Raw genomic sequence first — 18,525 nt, forward strand, 5'->3', positions numbered from 1 at the left:
GTGTGTATGCCTATATATGACATGTTCTATATGTGCAATTATTTTTCAGTATATTGATCAAATCTGACTTAACACATCGCCTACTGAACCTTTTGTATTCCTTTGTCAGGTTTTGTAAGAAGACATGACAGTCATCGTGATAACTGACTTTTTCAGATGGGTCACACTTGGTAATGTCAGCATAATGTTCAATGACATCTATCTGTAAAATTGTGACTGTGTAAAAAAGGTTTTGTATTCTTATTTGTGATAACATGCAAGTGAATATGTTTTCAGTGTTTTTAATTGTTCATATAGTTTTATTATCAGCAATATCATAAATAATATGTTCTTAAAATAGCCTACATGCAATAAAATACACACTCTTTACTCTGGCAGTAGCAAAACCTTTTATAATTACATGTATTAATAACAAGTTCAGAATGAAATAGATGCAATACCAGTATTATGAGATGATAAAAACTGAAGGTGAACATTTATATTATGCACAAAATTACAATATTTCATGAAGGAAAGATCAATATTCTGTGATCAAACACTTTTCCTCATGAATGTCAACTCTGTGTTCAATGTCGAATTATGATATCATTGAGCTCAAGGAAGCATACAAATATAATTCTGCGTGAAGGAAGGGAGCAGAGATCCTGAGTCGTCACTAGATACCACAGCCACAAAGTCATCATTATGGCTAAACCCCCGGCCATTTCTACAATGTATCTTCTTACAATCATTCTAACCCTAACTGTAACCCTAATCGTAACCACACTGCGAACCCGACGCCTAACTATAGCCTTAAATGAAGACCAAAAAGCAAATTTATGTAGACAATTTTGACTTTGGGGCTGTGAATCTGACTTTGTGGCTGTATTGTCTAGTGGAAACCGAGATCCTGGGAGAAGGCCGAGTCGTTACGTCATGATTATCTGTCAAGTGAATGTCACGAGGGCATCGAAAGGTGAGGTGAGACTGAAGTAAAGAAGAGGTTGTTATTTCATTTGTTTTTAGATGAAGGGAGGTCATTGGCGCCGCCATGTAAGTGTCATATAATAACGTAGCTAGCTATAAGTATTGAACAAACATGTATGGTTGGTCATATACAACTAACTATTCCTGTTATTTTTTTTTTATAGAGAGCTTGAATCCATGTCCAGAGCTTGATAGCTAGCTCAGCTAACCCACATTTGATATGTTTTGGCAGTGAAGATAGCTAACGTTAGCTAGCTAGGTTAGTTAGCCTCTGTGGCCTGGTTGGCTATCCAACATCATACTAGAGAAAGAATGTCAATTTAAAAAGAGTTAGTTAACAGAATCCTTGTAATATCCTGCTTAATGTACTTCATGAGAATAGTAGATAACTAAATTAGGCATAATTTCTATTACAAAGAAGACATTGGTTTTGTACAACACTATACTCATTATAATATAGTTAATATCTCTTTAGCAACAAAAACACATGGCTAAAGATCATACAGTAAGCTATTTAGGCCCTGGGTAATGTATTGTACAAAATACAGTACAGTATTGGCCAAGTGCTCCCTACTAAGGCCCATATCAGAGGAGTTTATCTTCAACAGGGTGTACTAACTCAAATGAATCACAAGGTGTAGCTAATTTACAGCTACAATAAACTATTAGCTAACAGAACAACATATAGCCTAGTCCAGGGGTTCTCAATTTTGGGGGGACCAGGGATCCCATTTGGTGATAGAAAATTCATCAGGGACCCCCTCATAATCATAACACAACAGGAGTGCGATAAAAAATACAAGGAGTTTTACTATGACATCTGCAGTGCATGGCTGGATGAACCAAGTCTCGGCCTGGAGAGGAAGTTTTGCATTGTTCAAGCAAATGTTCTACAATTCTACATATTTTTCCATGAGGCAGAGATTTTGGGTTGTTGCCGCTTTAACGCTAATATGCTACAATTCTACACATTTAGCCATGAGGCAGAGAGAAAAGTTTTAAGCCTTAAATTACAGTGCATTGATGTGAAAATAAATACATGTTTTGAGTTAAGAAATGTATAAGTGGTGGAGTACTGTGCCTACCAATATCCCTTTGAGCCTCCCAGGCCCATGTTGCCCAAGGTTAAGAACATAATATTACATTGTATTACACACTTTAAACTTATTTCACAGATCCTTTGGCCAAAAGTTGTTTCATCTGTTAGTAATATTCATTTTTCATGTATTTTAATTTTGAGGTCTGGCTGCGAACGCCCTGCAGACCCCACTTTGAAAACCCTTGGCTTAGCCTAATATCAGGATTTAAAAGCTATAGTCTGGGAATCTGTTTAGTTGTTGAATTCTCAAAGAATATAGCCTAAGATAGCTATATTTGAGCTATAGTGTCCACCTCAATGTACATATTTTGTACCCCTAAAACTGCAATGTTGGTTAAGGGCTTGTAAGTAAGCATTTCACTGTAAGGTCTACCTACACCTGTTGTATTTGGAGCATGTGACAAGTAAAATTGGATTTACATTTACATTTAAGTCATTTAGCAGACGCTCTTATCCAGAGCGACTTACAAATTGGTGCATACACCTTATGACATCCAGTGGAACAGCCACTTACAATAGTGCATCTAAATCTTTTTAGGGGGGTGAGAAGGATTACTTACCCTATCCTAGGTATTCCTTGAAGAGGTGGGGTTTCAGGTGTCTCCGGAAGGTGGTGATTGACTCCGCTGTCCTGGCGTCGTGAGGGAGTTTGTTCCACCATTGGGGGCCAGAGCAGCGAACAGTTTTGACTGGGCTGAGCGGGAACTGTACTTCCTCAGTGGTAGGGGGCGAGCAGGCCAGAGGTGGATGAACGCAGTGCCCTTGTTTGGGTGTAGGGCCTGATCAGAGCCTGGAGGTACTGAGGTGCCGTTCCCCTCACAGCTCCGTAGGCAAGCACCATGGTCTTGTAGCGGATGCGAGCTTCAACTGGAAGCCAGTGGAGAGAGCGGAGGAGCGGGGTGACGTGGAGAGAACTTGGGAAGGTTGAACACCAGACGGGCTGCGGCGTTCTGGATGAGTTGTAGGGGTTTAATGGCACAGGCAGGGAGCCCAGCCAACAGCGAAGTTGCAGTAATCAAGACGGGAGATGACAATTGCCTGGATTAGGACCTGCGCCGCTTCCTGTGTGAGGCAGGGTCGTACTCTGCGGATGTTGTAGAGCATGAACCTACAGGAACGGGACACCGCCTTGATGTTAGTTGAGAACGACAGGGTGTTGTCCAGGATCACGCCAAGGTTCTTAGCGCTCTGGGAGGAGGACACAATGGAGTTGTCAACCGTGATGGCGAGATCATGGAACGGGCAGTCCTTCCCGGGAGGAAGAGGAGCTCCGTCTTGCTGAGGTTCAGCTTGAGGTGGTGATCCGTCATCCACACTGATATGTCTGCCAGACATGCAGAGATGCGATTCGCCACCTGGTCATCAGAAGGGGAAAGGAGAAGATTAATTGTGTGTCGTCTGCATAGCAATGATAGGAGAGACCATGTGAGGTTATGACAGAGCCAAGTGACTTGGTGTATAGCGAGAATAAGAGAGGGCCTAGAACAGAGCCCTGGGGGACACCAGTGGTGAGAGCGCGTGGTGAGGAGACAGATTCTCGCCACGCCACCTGGTAGGAGCGACCTGTCAGGTAGGACGCAATCAAGCGTGGGCCGCGCCGAGGAGATACCCAACTCGGAGAGGGTGGAGAGGAGGATCTGATGGTTCACAGTATCGAAGGCAGCCGATAGGTCTAGAAGGATGAGAGCAGAGAGAGAGAGTTAGCTTTAGCAGTGCGGAGCGCCTCCGTGATACAGAGAAGAGCAGTCTCAGTTGAATGACTAGTCTTGAAACCTGACTGATTTGGATCAAGAAGGTCATTGTGAGAGAGATAGCGGTAGAGATGGCCAAGGACGGCACGCTCAAGAGTTTTGGAGAGAAAAGAGAGAAGGGATACTGGTCTGTAGTTGTTGACATCGGAGGGATCGAGTGTAGGTTTTTTCAGAAGGGGTGCAACTCTCGCTCTCTTGAAGACGGGAGGGACGTAGCCAGCGGTCAGGGATGAGTTGATGAGCGAGGTGAGGTAAGGGAGAAGGTCTCCGGAAATGGTCTGGAGAAGAGAGGAGGGGATAGGGTCAAGCGGGCAGGTTGTTGGGCGGCCGGCCGTCACAAGACGCGAGATTTCATCTGGAGAGAGAGGGGAGAAAGAGGTCAGAGCATAGGGTAGGGCAGTGTGAGCAGAACCAGCGGTGTCGTTTGACTTAGCAAACGAGGATCGGATGTCGTCGACCTTCTTTTCAAAATGGTTGACGAAGTCATCTGCAGAGAGGGGGGAGGATTCAGGAGGGAGGAGAAGGTGGCAAAGAGCTTCCTAGGGTTAGAGGCAGATGCTTGGAATTTAGAATGGTAGAAAGTGGCTTTAGCAGCAGAGACAGAGGAGGAAAATGTAGAGAGGAGGGAGTGAAAGGATGCCAGGTCCGCAGGGAGGCGAGTTTTCCTCCATTTCCGCTCGGCTGCCCGGAGCCCTGTTCTGTGAGCTCGCAATGAGTCGTCGAGCCACGGAGCGGGAGGGGAGGACCGAGCCGGCCTGGAGGATAGGGGACATAGAGAGTCAAAGCATGCAGAAAGGGAGGAGAGGAGGGTTGAGGAGGCAGAATCAGGAGATAGGTTGGAGAAAGTTTGAGCAGAGGGAAGAGAGGATAGGATGGAAGAGGAGAGAGTAGCGGGGGAGAGAGAGCGAAGGTTGGGACGGAGCGATACCATCCGAGTAGGGGCAGTGTGGGAAGTGTTGGATGAGAGCGAGAGGGAAAAGGATACAAGGTAGTGGTCGGAGACTTGGAGGGGAGTTGCAATGAGGTTAGTGGAAGAACAGCATCTAGTAAAGATGAGGTCAAGCGTATTGCCTGCCTTGTGAGTAGGGGGAAGGTGAGAGGGTGAGGTCAAAAGAGGAGAGGAGTGGAAAGAAGGAGGCAGAGAGGAATGAGTCAAAGGTAGACGTGGGGAGGTTAAAGTCGCCCAGAACTGTGAGAGGTGAGCCGTCCTCAGGAAAGGAGCTTATCAAGGCATCAAGCTCATTGATGAACTCTCCGAGGGAACCTGGAGGGCGATAAATGATAAGGATGTTAAGCTTGAAAGGGCTGGTAACTGTGACAGCATGGAATTCAAAGGAGGCGATAGACAGATGGGTAAGGGGAGAAAGAGAGAAAGACCACTTGGGAGAGATGAGGATCCCGGTGCCACCACCCCGCTGACCAGAAGCTCTCGGGGTGTGCGAGAACACGTGGGCGGACGAGGAGAGAGCAGTAGGAGTAGCAGTGTTATCTGTGGTGATCCATGTTTCCGTCAGTGCCAAGAAGTCAAGGGACTGGAGGGAGGCATAGGCTGAGATGAACTCTGCCTTGTTGGCCGCAGATCGGCAGTTCCAGAGGCTACCGGAGACCTGGAACTCCACGTGGGTCGTACGCGCTGGGACCACCAGATTAGGGTGGCCGCGGCCACGCGGTGTGGAGCGTTTGTATGGTCTGTGCAGAGAGGAGAGAACAGGGATAGACAGACACATAGTTGACAGGCTACAGAAAAGGCTACGCTAATGCAAGGAGATTGGAATGACAAGTGGACTACACGTCTCGAATGTTCAGAAAGTTAAGCTTACGTAGCAAGAATCTTATTGACTAAAATGATTAAAATGATACAGTACTGGTGAAGTAGGCTAGCTGGCAGTGGCTGCGTTGTTGACACTACACTAATCAAGTCGTTCCGTTGAGTGTAATAGTTTCTACAGTGCTACTATTCGGGGGCTAGCTGGCTAGCTAGCAGTGTTGTTTACGTTACGTTGCGTTAAAAGAACGACAATAGCTGGCTAGCTAACCTAGGAAATCGCTCTAGACTACACAATTATGTTTGAAACAAAGACGGCTATGTAGCTAGCTATGTAGCTAGCTACGATCAAACAAATCAAACCGTTGTACTGTAATGAAATGAAATGAAAATGTGATACTACCTGACCGGGTTGTTGAAATCGAATCAGTAGACGTGTGTGTGGTGACGTTGGCTAGCTGTTAGCTGTTGGCTAGCTAGCAGAGTCTCCTACGTTAAGATTTGATTTAATACAGGGCAGATTTAATACAGGGCAGTTTGCCAGTCCTGTGGAGGTAGGGAAGGGGCTGCACTAACCCACAGAACACAGCCACGGTGATGCAAACACTGGGAACAATTCCACTATATTTGATAATCAAACAGGATGAAAACAACTAGTAACGGGACATAGATTACCGCCACATATGGTAGTCATTAGAGTCAAAAGGATCCTAAAGACCTTCATGTTATTTCCCACCTTCCTCTCTCTCTCCCTGGGCCTGGGTTATTTAAGAGCCTTGAGAACTGAGGCAGCAAAACAACATCACCAAAAAGAATCAGGAATAAGACCAAGGTCCTATAGTATGGTACATGAGAATCGAAGATACCAAAGACCACATAATTAACCACAACTACAAACCAAACTAAACCACTACACTACACCCTGTATCTAGGGGGTCTGAACTTTAAGAAAACCACAGGGTGGACCACCGCCAGGTAGTGCTCTGCACAGACACAGCACTGGAACAGGGGACAACCAATCCAGATAAAATCCCACATGAAGGATGGCACTTTTCCAGGGATGTTAACCCCCATAACAGTTGTATACATTATCTATGCAGTGGAGGATCTCAGTCATGCTCAACTTGAGTATGAAGATTTCTGCAGCCAACCCAGAGTCAGTCAAAATCAGCCACATCACCCAACCGTTAACAGGAAGGCGAACTACAAAGTAGGAGACTTGGCAAACAGTATACAGTACTTTCGGAAAGTATTCAGACCCTTTTACTTTTTCCACGTTTTGTTACGTTACAGCCTTATTGTCACGCCTTGGTCTTAGTATTTTGTGTTTTCTTTAATTATTTGTTCAGGCCAGGGTGTGACATGGGTTTATTGTGTTGTCGTATTGGGTTTTTTGTAGGCATTGGGATTGTGGCTGATTAGGGGTGTGTCTAGCATAGGCTTGGCTGCCTGAGGCGGTTCTCAATCAGAGTCAGGTGATTTTCATTGTCTCTGATTGGGAACCATATTTAGGTAGCCTGGGTTTCACTGTGTATTTTGTGGGTGATTGTTCCTGTCTCTGTGTTAGTGTTCACCAGATAGGCTGTAATAGGTTTTGCGTTTCGTTTGTTGTTTTTGTTATTAAGTTATTTCATGTATCGCTTTTCTTCATTAAAGAACATGAGTAACCACCACGCTGCATTTTGGTCCGCTTCTCCTTCAACTGACGAACGCCGTTACACTTATTTTAAAATGGATTACATTTCTTTTTCCACCTCATCAATCTAAACACAATTCCCCATAATGACAAAGTAAAAATAGGTTTGTAGAAATGTTTGCAAATTGTTTAAAAAAAATGTAAACATTAAAAATATTACATTTACATAAGTATTCAGACCCTTTACTCAGTACTTTGTTGAACCACCTTTGGCAGCGATTACAGCCTCAAGTCCTATTGGGTATGAAGCTACAAGCTTGGCACACCTGTATTTGGGGAGTTTCTCCTATTATTTTCTGCAGATCCTCTCAAGCTGTGTCAGGTTGAATGGGGAGCGTTGCTGCATAGCTATTTTCAGGTCTCTCCAGAGATGTTTGATTGGGTTCATGTCCGGGCTCAAGCTGGGCCACTCAAGGACATTCAGAGACTTGTCCCGAAGCCACTCCAGTGTTGTCTTGGCTGTGTGCTTAGGGTTGTTGTCCTGTTGGAAGGTGAACCTAAGCCCCAGTCTGAGGTCCTGAGTGACCTGGAGCAGATTTTCATCAAGGATCTCTCTGTACTTTGCTCCATTCATCTTTCCCTCGATTCTGACTAGTCTCCCAGTCCCTGCCGCTGAAGAACATGCCCCCAGCATGATGCTGCCACCAACCATGCTTCACCGTAGGGATACTGTCAGGCTTCTTCCAGATGTGACTTGGCATTCAGGCCAAAGAGTTCAATCTTGGTTTCATCAGACCAGAGAGTCTTGTTTCGAATGGTCTGACAGTCTTTAGGTGCCTTTTGGCAAACTCCAAGTGGGCTGTCATGTGCCTTTTACTGTGGAGTGGCTTCCGTCTGGCCACTCTACCATAAAGGCCTGATTGGTGGAGTGCTGCAGAGATGGTTGTCCTTCTGGAAGATTTTCTCATCTCCGCAGAGGAACCCTGGAGCTCTGTCAGAGTGACCATCAGGTTCTTGGTCACCTCCCTGACCAAGGCCCTTCTCCCCTGATTGCTCAGTTTGGCCTGGTGGCCAGCTCTAGGAAGAGTCTGGGTGGTGCCACTGTGTTCTTGGAGACCTTCATTGCTGCAGACATTTGTTGGTACCCTGCCCCAGATTTGTGCCTTGACACAATACGGTCTCTGAGCTCTATGGACAATTCCTTCTACCTCACGGCTTGGTTTTTGCTCGGACATGCACTGTCAACTGTGGGACCTTATATAGACAGGTGTGTGCCTTTGGAAATCAGTGGTGTTCATCTCCTCTTTGGTTGTAGTTTGGCTCGTCTGAAAAATACACCTGGGAGTATCTGTGGACATGAAATCAAAATAGTGGTCAGGAATTTCCAGTCTCTGAAATGTAATTTAAATCACATTATACTGTAGGTGAAAAACTCATTACAGCCGGCACACCACCCACGTTGCTTCCTACTGTGTCCCTAACTGAGTTCTCAAAGATTGCCATCAGACATTTTCATTGGATATTGACAACATGAAGCCAAGTACATTCTTAAAATATATGGATGTACTCATTGTGTACCTTCTTTTTAAATAAAATATCTGTCAAATGTACATTAATCTTAATCTTTGAGTTGGAGTGCATTTCACAAGTCAAACAAATGCAAATGTTTTAAGACAAAATACGATAAGGAGCCATGATACAAAATACTCTATTCTGCTCGAATGAATCATTTATTATTTTAAAATATTTGAAACTCAATCAAACCTGGGCTGATGGAATGCTCTTCTCTTTAGTAGTGATACATTTTGTTTTTTTCTTTCTTTTTTTTGGTTTACAATCTGTTGCATCTGACACAGTCCAAATACCTATGTTAGTTTGTGTGTTTATGTTCATGCAGCCACTGGCTCACGTCACCACGTCACACAATACTATAGCTAATAAGTCATGCAAATACAGTATGTTAGCATTACAGGACCAATATCCATAATTTAAGTCTGTTTCTCTAATATGATCAATCTATTAGAGTTGTAAAAATTCTGCACAACAAGTGCTACTCAGATCTTGACTCTCTATTCTTGCTCTACTTTTGTTTGTCCCCCTCCAGGTCTGAAGATGGGTGCTCTTTCTCAAGTCATATTTTCTCAGCAGTCAAGTATAGAGCTCTTGACTATTGGTCTGAGGTGAGTTGACTACTTAGGCCTTTCCCCTCTATCTGAAGCCTGTGTGTTAGCCAATGATTTATCCCCTGTTTATTATTTTTAGTAAACATAAATTAGTGTTGTCTATTGTTACCAAACTTCTTATTTTTTATTGCTTCCATTGCAACAGTCAAACTCAATCGAGTACAGCTAAACTATTTGAAATTATTTATTCAAGGTATTATTTTCGGCTTTGCCTTGTACCTATAACTGCAGCCATGCTGAAAAAAGTAGTTTACCTTTGCCATCTCGTATAAAATTGCTTTATTTGAACCTTGGTCTGATGTTAGATTGCATCGTTGTCTCAATCTATAGGCTTCTACTAGTCTCAAATTGACCATGAACTGGCTGGCCCTGCCAATGCCCTACCATCTGGGTAGCAGTGACCTCTACCCCCACACTGGTAACCCCCCTGAGGTCACCTACAGGAAACCATGGAGCAGAGGTATGTTGAGTTACTCTTTTTAATTACTTATCTACCCGACTACCCAGCAGTTGGCCCTATTCCAAGGTTTTTCAATGTAAATGCTTCAATTATATATGGGCCAACATAGATTTGTATGATTATGATTATCTATAGGAAGGAGTCTAAACATTTACATTATTGCATCAGCAGTGGTTAGATAAGGACTCATAGGCAAGTTTTTCCTATTCCATGTTTTGACAGGGAATGTGATTTCCAACTGCAAACTGTTTGTCAGTGGATCTGTACTAGATGACTTGGGCATTAAAGGACAACCAACATACTCTCTTGAGAAGTAAACACTTAATTTGAATATATGTATATAGGCTACTGTACATCTACAGTATGTGTGTTGAAAGACAATCCAAATGCTTAAAGTTCAGTTTACACCTGAGAAGTTACTGAAGGATTGTATGCGCTACATTTGACAGGGTTTTCTTATCATGATGTCATTTTTCAGGTTGAGTGTTAGTCTGACCCAGATGAGAGTGGATCTTCTGGAGGTGATACCGAGCTCCAACCCTAACTCGCAGCTTGACTTAGATAGAGATGAAGCAGCGTGGGTCCTGCGAGAGGCGAGGAAGGACAAGGGACACTTTGTCTGTAATGAATCCTTTAGCAAGAGCACAGGAGAGAAAATGAGCCCAAGACATCAGCGTGATGGTCAGTTCATAACATAATGCTTCAATGCAAATATTCCTACACTGTGTATCAGACAATGTTATTTTCCTGTTATTGGATGAATAACAATGAAGAGGAAAATCCCTTGGAGTTATTTTGAATTACATATCCAGAGGTATCTGCTATAAGCAGTATCTATGTCAGTAGAGGTAAGTTAAAAGAAACAAGTCGCAAAATAACTATGTGGACATGTACTGATATAACCAAAACTGCCTCTCATTTGCCTCTCAGATCTTGTCATGCCAGAGGAGGTTCTGTTTGCTGATCACTTGCCACAGTTCAGGAAACATCTGCCCTCCATGAAAGCCAAGTTGTCCAGACTGAGGAATCTGCCTGTGTCAGATCCTCTTCTCAGCTCCACTGGAGGCACCCTGTCAGAGGAAGCTATATTCAGGTAGGCAACAGTATTGGGGTCATTTCAGTGAACTCAGTAAGGGAATTGTAATTAAATTCTTAATCATCCTTATAGAAAACCATGGGCAATTTTCAATTAATTAAGGATATTTTAATTCATGGTGGTAATATACAGTTGTCTTTGTTGTGTAGTATTACTTAATGATCTGTTTTTGTTTTGTAAACTATTTAATGTCAATTGGGCTTTCAGGCACTGTGTGGCCTATGAGGTACCCCTTGATGCAGAGACGGAAAGCTCCGAAACCTGTTCAAACACTGAAGAGGACTTTAGCAAAGAGTCGTTGTTGAATGAAGAGGTCATTTATTTGTATTATTATTATTATTTTAATGTTTTATTAACAACAAATGCAACAAAATATAGTCATACTTTGCAACACAGTATGCAAAACAAAGACAATCTTTATACACAGGGTATACACATTTAAAGCTACAATATGTAACTTTTCCGGAAACCCAACTAAATTCACATAGAGGTCTGAAGAAGCGGTAGATCTGTTCCATGTGCGCTATTTTTATGCTTCCCGTTCTTAAGTTTCATTTTTGCGTCTTTTCCATAACCAAAAATATTGTCGTTTCAGCTGTTTGAAGCTGGTGTTCAAAGCTAAAAATAAAATGTGTTTTGCAGCGGTTTAGATGGTTTAGATGATACTTTACACTATGACTGCTCGTTTTGTCACATAAACTGAAATTAAGCGACTATTCAAATTTTAGCAACCAGGAAATGGTGGAGCGATTTCTGCGTAGTGCATCTTTAAACAAAAATACGTAAGGCTTCACAGGCATTTAGGGTTCGCTTTGCTTTACCATTTTTAAAATTTATTCATGCAGCATTTTAAAGTAATTTTGGAACTTGAACTTTGCGTCCTTTTGCCACATTTTAGGCTTCAAACATAAAGATATAAAACTGTATTTTTTGTGAAGAATCAACAACAAGTGGGACACAATCATGAAGTGGAATGACATTTATTGGATATTTCAAACTTTTTTAACAAATCAAAAACTGAAAAATTGGGCGTGCAAAATTATTCAGCCCCTTTACTTTCAGAGCAGCAAACTCTCTCCAGAAGTTCAGTGAGGATCTCTGAATGATCCAATGTTGACCTAAATGACTAATGATGATAAATACAATCCACCTGTGTGTAATCAAGTCTCCGTATAAATGCACCTGCACTGTGGTAGTCTCAGAGGTCCGTTAAAAGCACAGAGAGCATCATGAAGAACAAGGAACACACCAGGTAGGTCCGAGATACTGTTGTGAAGAAGTTTAAAGCCGGATTTGGATACAAAAAGATTTCCCAAGCTTTAAACATCCTAAGGAGCACTGTGCAAGCGATAATATTGAAATGGAAGGAGTATCAGACCACTGCAAATCTACCAAGACCTGGCCGTCCCTCTTTCAGCTCATACAAGGAGAAGACTGATCAGAGATGCAGCCAAGAGGCCCATGATCACTCTGGATGAACTGCAGAGATCTACAGCTGAGGTGGGAGACTGTCCATAGGACAACAATCAGTCGTATATTGCACAAATCTGGCCTTTATGGAAGAGTGGCAAGAAGAAAGCCATTTCTTAAAGATATCCATAAAAAGTGTTGTTTAAAGTTTGCCACAAGCCGCCTGGGAGACACACCAAACATGTGGAAGAAGGTGCTCTGGTCAGATGAAACCAAAATTGAACTTTTTGGCAACAATGCAAAACGTTTTGTTTGGAGTAAAAGCAACATAGCGCATCACCCTGAACACACCATCTCCACTGTCAAACATGGTGGTGGCAGCATCATGGTTTGGGCCTGCTTTTCTTCAGCAGGGACAGGGAAGATGGTTAAAATTGATGGGAAGATGGATGGAGCCAAATACAGGACCATTCTGGAAGAAAACCTGATGGAGTCTGCAAAAGACCTGAGACTGGGACTGAGATTTGTCTTCCAACAAGACAATGATCCAAAACATAAAGCAAAATCTACAATGGAATGGTACAAAAATAAGCATATCCAGGTGTTAGAATGGCCAAGTCAAAGTCCAGACCTGAATCCAATCGAGAATCTGTGGAAAGAACTGAAAACTGCTGTTCACAAATGCTCTCCCTCCAACCTCACTGAGCTCGAGCTGTTTTGCATGGAGGAATGGGAAAAGATTTCAGTCTCTCGATGTGCAAAACTGATAGAGACATACCCCAAGCGACTTACAGCTGTAATCGCAGCAAAAGGTGGCGCTACAAAGTATTAACTTAAGGGGGCTGAATAATTTTGCACGCCCAATTTTTCAGTTTTTGATTTGTTAAAAAAGTTTGAAATATCCAATAAATGTTGTTCCACTTCATGATTGTGTCCCACTTGTTGTTGATTCTTCACAAAAAAAATACAGTTTTATATCTTTATGTTTGAAGCCTGAAATGTGGCAAAAGGTCGCAAAGTTCAAGGGGGCCGAATACTTTCGCAAGGCACTGTATGTATACAATATTTACCATACATAAAAGAGATTCATTATGTATACTTTGTTCTGACCCAAATCCTGATGATGAAATCAAAGTAATGCATCCTTACCGTCAAGCTGAACCCCAGCACCAGTTGATCTAATAAAGAAAGGCTCAAGGTTTGTCCCAAAAAAACCTTAGTACAAATACAATCATAGAGAATGAAGAGATGATCATACAGGACACTGAGGAGGAAGATTTTATAACACATCTGTTTAGCAAATAGTTACCAGATTGTATAAATGATTCAATGTTATTCCTTTCTTATAGTCTCTGATGTTACCTGTTGAAATGGACACCTGCACACCCAAGAGGGAAGATTGCCTCCCTTTTTCAAATATTCCTAAACTATTGAATGTTGTACCTGAATTGATAGAGGAGCGAACCTCTTGCCTGGATATGCTCACTAAAGGTGGGGGGTAACTATATCTATGAACAGCATTTACCGTGTAGAATGACTGTAATTGAGGCTAATCACAGAGTCCTGTGTCATCTGTTTATTTAACCTTTAGCCAGTTAAGTCACTGAGAAGAAATATTCCTTACCAATAACAACCTGTTTTATGTCCTTTCTTTCAGCAACTCCCCCAGATGCACTGGAGTCAGTAGACATATCCCAGTTTGAAGTGCCAAGGCTGCCAGTCAATGACTCTCACTGTGAGATTAATGAAATGCTGCTGGATCTCAAGTCATCAGGTACAAAACTATCGCTTTACTGTAGATCTTACTTTACTGTAGATCTCACTTTACTGTAGATCTTACTTTACTGTATATTCTCATTGTGTGTCAAGAGTCAATAAATGAACAGAATGGCTACATACACTGTACAACTTTATTATCGACATATGGTATAACCAAATCAATGTGTGAATTATTAGAATTTCCACCCCCCTCCTATCAGATCACTTGGTGTTGCCTACTCAGATGGAGATGGACCTACCCCTCACCCCCTCTCCCAAGCCCAACCTGACCCAGCTCTGTCTGGCCTCCTCACAACTCCCAGCTGAGCAGATCTCTCCACTCTATAGATAGTAAGTCACCTCTTGACCTTTCACCAGTGTGAGAGTGACTAGAGAGATAATACCATGTATTTTTCATATCTGGGGTACATTCCTTGGCTTGTTCTACCACTGAAGATGTGGCCGCTTATATCAGGATACAGGATCTAGCAACCTGCAATGTTGTTTCTTCTGAGATTCCATCACTAAGTGTGCTGCACCATTTACACAGTACATCATATCTCTATATATGGCTCTGTAAGCATGCCACTAAGTGATGCAGCGTGCCACCAAGTGATGCAGAGTCTCATGGGGCTGGTGATTGTCTTGTAGTTATTTTGTGTCTGAGAAAGATCAGGAGGAGATGGAAGAGGCACTTTGGAGGGCAGAGAAGCACCTTGACATGGTAGTGGGCTTTCTTTTGGCAGGTAAGAGCATAGTACTGTAGTTGGATGAGATGTGTGACATAACAAGACTTATCACAAATTACAATATGCACTGTTACCAGTTCACAGTTACCTACGTTCCCTCTGTCACACCTCCTTTGCCTGCATTCATGCTGCATTTTGCACATTGCGTTGTTAGCAGCAGTGCATTACTAAGAATACATTTTCTTCTCTTTGCTAAATGCTAACAGAGCCTCAGAAGTCACAATCCGTTGTGCAGCTCCAGCCTTTGACCGAAGTCTTATTAGGGATTGGTCGGGACAACTCTGTGAGACTCGATGAAGGAAAGGAACTATCACTTCTGGGAAAAAACTCACCAGAACTTATAGGGATGTATGGGAATGGTTCCTCTGACTTCACTGAGAGTATGATGATCTCAGACCAACCCCACCTTATGGAGACATTGAGCAGTATGATAGAGGACTTCACACTACTATCACCCTGCCAGATGGACAGTAAGTTTGACTGATCTATAAAACTATTGTCCCACTGCAGTATTGCTAGCTACCTGTCTAGGTAACTTTGTAAAGTCTTTCAAAGCGTGAAACTTATTGAGGATGTTGTGTTATCTTGTTTTACAGATATATTGAGGGAATCTGTAGATGACTCTGGTAAGTTTAATATCAGGCCGATATATGAATCAGTTTATTACCATATAATATAATAATCACCTTGCTGCCGCTATCTTCCGCAGTGCTTCAAAATACATTGAAAAGGTGTATAATATGGCTGCAGCAAAGTTCTGGATCTCGCTCCTCTCTCTGTCCCTAGAGTTGTCAGGCCCACCAAGTGAGATCAAAGGCAGGTCTATCCTGAAGAATGAAACGCCCATGGTTGTGTCGTATCATCAGGAGAGAGATGGAGCTGGGAACACAGTCGTTTCAGCACCAGCTGTTGCCACTTCCCAAGAGAGAGAGAGGACTGGGAATTTGGCCCTCACAGCCCAAGCATCTACTTCTTCCCAAGAGAAAGAGAGATCTGGGACTGTGGTCTTTTCAACGCAGGCTGTTTCAACTTCTCGTGAGAAAGAGAGAGCTGGGAGTGTGGCCATCTCAGCAGCACAGGCTGCCACCACTACTTACCTGGAGAAGTTAAACCATGCCGTTAGACCTCAGAAGAAGGGTTTACCTGACCAGAGAGCTAATGTATCCAAACTCCCAACCCCCAGACCCAGTGTGAGAGACCGTCACATGAGTCTCCCAGTGGCTAAACCTCAGAAGGACTTAGACCCTCTGTCCACTTTCATGATGTTAAGGGCCCAACAGAGAACCTACGTCTCGGTGTCGACTCAGAACCATACAAGCACCCCAGGTAGAGTATTAAATAGATACGATATGATATTTTACTGTCCATGTTCATGGTAATTCACCATGACAAGCAGTATTCACAGCAACATGGGTTTGTGAGATTATTTTAGGCCCTCTAAGCATTTCACTTATTAAATAAGTAAGTGAGTGATTTTCAGTGGCACAGGTGGAGCAGCAGACACCACAACCACCTACGACAGAAATGAGGCCTGGCTTCGATGTAAAGCCTGTTGCCTATGCAGTCACAGGAAATGACATCAGAGACCCTGAGGAAATCATTCAGCCTGTCCTTGAGGACAGACATAACAGCAAAGTCATACACGTCCAAGCCACAGGTACAGTGCAGTACTGTGGTTCACATTTAACTAAATAATCCTACTAAATATGTTCACCTATATTAATAGCTAAATACTGTTACTAAACATTTACATAGCTACAGTATATTGATAACCAAATGCAGACGATGCTGTGAAAACTGATTCTATCGTCCCCTAACCATGAGCAGGTTGGCAATTATTGTGATGACTCATGTACTGAAGGCAGCTCTGCAGAGTGGTCACTAGCTGGCACAGCCACAATGTCCTAAAATATTTTTTTAAACCTAACCTTAACCACACTGCTTACCTTATCCCTAACCCTAACCTTAAATTAAGACCATTTCATGAATTATTACGATATATAGTCAATTTGGACAATTTGCACTGCAGCTGGCCAATCTAGAGGATATCACTCAGCTCTGCCTCCAGGACAAGATTCATCCCAATAAACATCAAGCTGCTAACCATGTCACACTTCCAATTCTGAGCACAGTTACAGCCGCCTCCCCTCCCTCTATGCTGCAGAGAGTCAGTTCTGGGCATACAGAGAGCTGCAGGCGTTTGCTCTGCCCTGCCTGTCCAGAGCCAGGGAGTTGGGACTGACCAACACAGCCTGTGGAGACTACAGCACCCTGTACCCGGACCACACACGTTTCCTACTGAAACAGCAGGAGAAGGAGCTCAGCATTCGACAGGGCCACGGTGAGACACACACACACATTTACCAAACACAACCAGTCAGGCATCCATCATGCTTGGACACTGGTGTATATATGTGTTGGCTTATTCTGGCATGTTCTTCCTTGACTTTCCATTTGTTTAGTAGATTTCTGATAAACTGTGTTTAAGCCACGATTGAAAGGATTAAAGTAATACAAATTAAGGTAATAATATACTGCAGCTTAGTAATTGAATCTGAACATCTCATTTTATGGCCTGACATATAGAAGAAGTTGTTTGATGTTGTGTTTCAGACCCAGAGGCTTTGTTTAACTATGTGGCACTGATACATGTCCTTGTGACAGTGAAGGACCTGCTCTTCAAGTGTGACCTCAGCACTGCAGTGGGTCAGTATACAGGAGTTGAAAATGTCACCTCCAGCAGCACACTACTATTCAACAATGCTTTTAATTGATCGCAAACCACGGTTTTGTCCTCTATACATCTGGAATTCCCCTCTTTTTGGTTCTGTAACAGAGTACCTATCCAAGGCCACAGAGGCCTGTGCGGGGCAGAGTCTGGACAAGCTGGTGAGAAAGCTGGAGATTGTTCTATATCTCAGTCAGAAAAAACAAGAGGCCAACCCTAAGATACTGGCACTGCAGGAACAGCTGACCACATGGGTGCAGAGCAAGAGCAAAGGGGTCCAAAACGCCAATGTGAGTTTTCTTTCCTATCAAAATGCATATGGATATGAAAATAAAAAGTTGCAATTCATTCAACATGACAGCTAAAAGGCACGATAGGATCTACAGTATGTGAACTTCACCACAAACCCGACTACGTTGTGAAAGTCATCACAATTGATGACTAGTATTTCAGAGGTAAATACGTTTTATATTGTAGGTTCTGGTGATAATAACAATGGACTTGGACTGTGCCAGAGCTATGCTCATTAAAGCCCTGAGCCAAGTCACAGGTAAGGAAACTTTCTCGCTTCTCTCAGACTTGACCTAATATTGTCTAGTTTGTATTACTCAGTAATGCCAATTACAGCAGACATGGCCTGTTGCGGTGCATTTATCTTACACTTGCTCACGTTTTTTATTTAATTGTCTTATGCAAATTTACTTTACTAATCAGCCCCACCCTGTGTGTGTGTGTGTGTGTGTGTGTGTGTGTGTGTGTGTGTGTGTGTGTGTGTGTGTGTGTCCCAGGTGATACTGTAGCTGCAGTGTATCCTGAGGAGAGTCGAAGTAAGCTGGAGGGTTCGAAAGTTCTAGATAGGCGAGTATCTCCCAAAACTCTATTTATACATTCTTCTTTTGTTTATTGGAACTCCTATTGAGAAAT

General features: G+C 42.9%; 1 protein-coding gene across 2 annotated transcripts in view; it reads left to right on the forward strand.

Annotated features, from left to right (window-relative positions):
- Positions 1-667: 667 nt before the first annotated feature.
- LOC118358130 (protein shortage in chiasmata 1 ortholog) overlaps positions 668-18,525 on the forward strand; it is a 29,185-nt gene continuing 11,327 nt past the window's right edge. The window contains exons 1-20 of one of the 2 annotated variants that reach the window (XM_035735612.2): positions 668-1,032; positions 9,322-9,397; positions 9,731-9,860; positions 10,083-10,173; positions 10,339-10,541; positions 10,791-10,953; positions 11,164-11,269; positions 13,716-13,857; positions 14,024-14,140; positions 14,346-14,475; positions 14,776-14,870; positions 15,080-15,343; positions 15,470-15,499; positions 15,660-16,199; positions 16,354-16,530; positions 17,038-17,214; positions 17,487-17,579; positions 17,710-17,891; positions 18,079-18,151; positions 18,390-18,459. In XM_035735612.2, the coding sequence (XP_035591505.1) occupies positions 1,031-1,032; positions 9,322-9,397; positions 9,731-9,860; positions 10,083-10,173; positions 10,339-10,541; positions 10,791-10,953; positions 11,164-11,269; positions 13,716-13,857; positions 14,024-14,140; positions 14,346-14,475; positions 14,776-14,870; positions 15,080-15,343; positions 15,470-15,499; positions 15,660-16,199; positions 16,354-16,530; positions 17,038-17,214; positions 17,487-17,579; positions 17,710-17,891; positions 18,079-18,151; positions 18,390-18,459 (2,861 nt within the window). In that variant the 5' untranslated portion in view covers positions 668-1,030. The remainder of the gene's footprint in view (positions 1,033-9,321; positions 9,398-9,730; positions 9,861-10,082; positions 10,174-10,338; positions 10,542-10,790; positions 10,954-11,163; positions 11,270-13,715; positions 13,858-14,023; positions 14,141-14,345; positions 14,476-14,775; positions 14,871-15,079; positions 15,344-15,469; positions 15,500-15,659; positions 16,200-16,353; positions 16,531-17,037; positions 17,215-17,486; positions 17,580-17,709; positions 17,892-18,078; positions 18,152-18,389; positions 18,460-18,525) is intronic. The other variant, XM_052478605.1, reaches the window with a different exon arrangement.

This window comes from Oncorhynchus keta, chromosome 25 (assembly GCF_023373465.1).
Source record: "Oncorhynchus keta strain PuntledgeMale-10-30-2019 chromosome 25, Oket_V2, whole genome shotgun sequence".
NCBI classification, from domain to species: Eukaryota; Metazoa; Chordata; class Actinopteri; order Salmoniformes; family Salmonidae; genus Oncorhynchus; species Oncorhynchus keta.